The sequence below is a fragment of the Auxenochlorella protothecoides genome (genome assembly GCF_000733215.1).
Source record: "Auxenochlorella protothecoides strain 0710 unplaced genomic scaffold scaffold122, whole genome shotgun sequence".
Taxonomy (NCBI): domain Eukaryota; kingdom Viridiplantae; phylum Chlorophyta; class Trebouxiophyceae; order Chlorellales; family Chlorellaceae; genus Auxenochlorella; species Auxenochlorella protothecoides.
Window position 1 is genome coordinate 245690 of NW_011934146.1, and position 3565 is coordinate 249254.

Here is a 3565-nt window from a genome sequence, read left to right on the forward strand (position 1 = left end):
ATCCAGCTCACCGTCATCCCCCCTCCAGAGCGCAGCGCCTCGCACAGCGTCGAGCTGGAGGGGCGTCGGCGTGCAGCGCACGTCCTGCAGGACCTTGGGCGGCAGGTCGGTCAGCACCTGACCCTTGGTCCGGCGCAGGACAAAGGGCGTGATGGCGCGGTGCAGGCCCTCCAGCGCCAGCACCCCGGCCTCCGAGGAAGACAGCGCGCCGCCGCGGCTCCGCGCCTGGCGCGAGGCCACCTGGCAATCCGGGGTGGGGGAGGGGATCAGGGTCTCTGCTGAGCGACGGGTCGTGCCGGCGCAGGCGAGAGGACATCGTCACGGATCATCCCAACATCAGCCAACATTGCAATCCCACCCTGCCGGCCAGCCTCGGCCTTGCCTGCCAGCCAGACAAGCCCTGCCAGCGCACACGCTCCGCACCCCCCCCCCTCCCTCCCCACCACCCCGCGCCCCCCCCCGCCCCCCCCCCCAAGCACCCCTCAAAAACAGCGCACCTGCAGCGCCCTGCCGTACTTGGCGTTGAAGGCGCGGCTGGTGCCCAGGAACCCCGGCATGAGGAAGTCGAAGAGCGCCCAGAGCTCGCGCACGCCGTTCTGCACGGGCGTCCCGGTCAGCACCAGGCGGTGCTGCGCGCGCAGAGCGCACGCCGCACGCGCCACGCGCCCGGCGGCGTTGCCCAGCGCGTGCCCCTCGTCCGCCACCACGTAGAGCCAGTCGCGGGCGGCTAGGTGGGCGGCGTCGGCGCGCAGGGTCTCGTACGAGGCCACCACCACGTCCGGCGGGCGGGCCACGTCGGGGTCCAGGAAGGCGGGGCGCAGCGCCGCGCGCTCCGCTGCGCCACCGGCGTACTGCAGCACCGCGAGGGGCTCGCCGCCAGGGGTGGCGGCGGGGGTGGTCGGATCTTTGGCGTCGCCAGGTTCCGCTGCCTGGCCGTCGCAGCTCCGCACTCCTTGGGCATCGCCGCTCCGCACTCCTTGGCCGTCGCCGCTGCCACCCACCTGCGCGCCGACGACCGGCGACACCCCCCCCCCTCCCAGCGCCTTCCGGATCTCGAAGGGCCAGTGCGCGACAAGGGTGGCGGGGCAGAGGACGAGGGAGGGGCGGGGCGCCCTGCCCTCGCCACGCGCCGCCACGCCCTCCTCGGCCGCCGCCAGAGCAAGCACCGCCGTGGCCTGCACGGTCTTCCCCAGCCCCATGTCGTCGGCCAGCACGCCATGCAGGCCCGTGGCGCGAAGGAAGCAGAGCCACGCCACGCCCTCGCGCTGGTACGGTCGCAGGTCCAGCGCCAGCGCCGGCGGCGGGGCCATCCGGGAGGGCGCACCGTCCGCCCCGCCTGCCCCACCACCGCCCCCGCCACAACTTTGCGCCGCCGGGCCCGCCAGCAGCGCCTCCAGGAATCGCTTCTCGGCCAGCAGGGTGGCGCGCTGCGCGTCGCTCAGCCCCGGCGGCACCGGCAGGCCGCCGGCGCCGCCCTCGCCCAGGGCCAGGGGCAGCGCGGCGACCACCGCCGCGAAGCTGGCCGCGGCCAGGGCGCGGAGGGCCGGCAGCGGGTCGCTCATGCGGCCCAGCAGGGGGCGGGCCAGCAGCGGGGCGTACGGCACCAGCGCCGGGCCCAGGCCCGAGCCCAGCAGGCGCAGCGCGTAGAGTGCGCCGGCGCGCGCGGCGGGCAGCGCCGCGCCCTGCAGCAGCGGGGTCAGCCCCTCCAGGAGGCCGGGCAGCACGGCGGCGGGGTCCGAGGCGGCCAGCGCCGCCAGCGCGCGGCAGGCGGCCAGCTGCACGGCGCCGTTGGCGTGGCGCAGCGCGCCCAGCGCCAGCGCCAGGCGGTCCAGCAGCGCGCGTCGCGCGCCTGGGGACAGCGCGGGGGCCAGCGCCTCGACCACGCGGCAGGCCGCCGCTGCGCCGCGCGCCGCGGCGACCTCGCCGCCGTCGGGATCCTGCCGCGCGCTTTCCTCCCCGCCTGCGCCGCCCCCCAGGCTCCTCAGCGGCCCCTCCACCTGACCCTCCAGCAGGCAGGGCAGCGCGGGGAAGAGGTCGTCGCCCAGGCGGAAGGCCAGCGCGCGCAGCGCGGCCTCGCCGCCCCGGCACGCCAGCGCGGCCGGCGAGGCGGCGGCGGGGCCCGCGCCAGTGTCGTCCGCCTCCGTGGCGCCGGCGGCCTCCGCATCCTCGTCTTCGGGTGGAAAGGGCGGTGGCGCGGCAGCATCCGGCGTGCGGTCCCCGGTAACAAACCCCACCAGGTTCTTCACAATCCTGGGCATGATAATAGAGGAGCAAGGATTTTGGAGGGAGGAGAGGAGCGAGGGCACGTCGGTGCGCAACGAAATCACGGCTCCATCTGGACGCCACGATGCCAAACGAGACCCAGCACCCTAGGTCCAGTCCTGCATGCTCCCGCACTCCAGCATTTGTTTATTTGTACGATACCCTCCCGTGATTGGTCCTCCCAGGGTGACCGGGCCATCTTCTCCCGCCCGCCAATCTCCCCCTGCCCGGCGTTCATCCCCCCCACCCCCGCAGCCCAAGAACACCACGAGCCTCACTTGTCGACGGGGCTGGGGGTGCGGCGACGCAGGGCCGCCACCAGGTCGGCCAGGCCCCCCGCCGCCACGAGCTGCAGCGCGGGGTCGGGCTCGCGGCGCAGGGCGGCCATCAGCGGCTGGACCAGGGGGTTGAGCTTGGCGGGCAGATCGTGCGGCGCGGCCGCCACGGCGGCGGCCGCCGCGGCCGCCGCCGCCGCCGGCGGCACGACCGTCTGGGCGCCACCTGCGGCCGCAAAGGGCTGCGCGGCCGCCACGGCCACGTGCGCCAGCAGGCGCAGGCGCTCCGTCCCGCGACCGGGAGCGCCGCCTGCACGAGCGGCGCCGCCCCCTCGACCATCGCCGCCCTGCGCCCAGGCGCGCAGGGCCAGGGCGGCGGCCAGCCGCGCGGTCTGCCACCTCCCCTCGGTGGCCTGCAGCCCGCGGCGCAGCGTCTCTGCCACCGCCTCCAGCGCGGCGTCGTTGGTGGCGGAGGAGGGATCGCCGGTCGCCTCCCCACCCGCCTCCCCACTCGTCGTCCCAGCCTCGCCCCCCGCTCGCCGAACCACAGCCGCGGCCAGGGACCCCAGCGCGTCGGCCGCCGCGAGGCGCGCCGCGGACAGCTCGCCCGCACTGCCGACGGCCAGCGGCGGCTGGCCGGGAACCACACGGCTGCCGGGCAGCGCCACGCACAGCGCCCACACGGCTTGGATCCCTGGTAAGCGGGTGGGGGTGGTGGCCAGGGCCTCTGCGGGAGGCCGTTTGGTGGCCGCGGCGAGCTCCATCGGCCGTCCCGCGGCGCACCTTGCCCCGCCAGGCGCACTCTCCGACGCCTCCTCCGATCCCCAGCCCAGCTCCAGGGCGGGCACCAGCGCGGCCGCCGCGCCGCGGTCGCCCACCAGGCGCCGCCACAGGCGCCGCACCCGGCCCAGCAGGCCTGGGTCCCGCTCCAGCACCAGGCGCGGCCCCAGCGCCGCCAGCGCGGCCGCCAGGTCCTCGCACGCCCACACGCCCGCGCCGTCGGCCAGCGCGCTCGCGCAGGCCAGCGC

General features: G+C 76.9%; 1 protein-coding gene across 1 annotated transcript in view; it reads right to left on the reverse strand.

The window, feature by feature from the left end:
- F751_1073 (TATA-binding protein-associated factor 172) overlaps positions 1 to 3565 on the reverse strand; it is a gene marked incomplete at both ends in the record, with an annotated part of 8730 nt that overhangs the window by 2319 nt on the left and 2846 nt on the right. The window contains 5 exons of the mRNA XM_011397945.1: positions 46 to 240; positions 498 to 2250; positions 2541 to 2656; positions 2750 to 3231; positions 3340 to 3548. Of these exons, the coding sequence (XP_011396247.1) occupies positions 46 to 240; positions 498 to 2250; positions 2541 to 2656; positions 2750 to 3231; positions 3340 to 3548 (2755 nt within the window). The remainder of the gene's footprint in view (positions 1 to 45; positions 241 to 497; positions 2251 to 2540; positions 2657 to 2749; positions 3232 to 3339; positions 3549 to 3565) is intronic.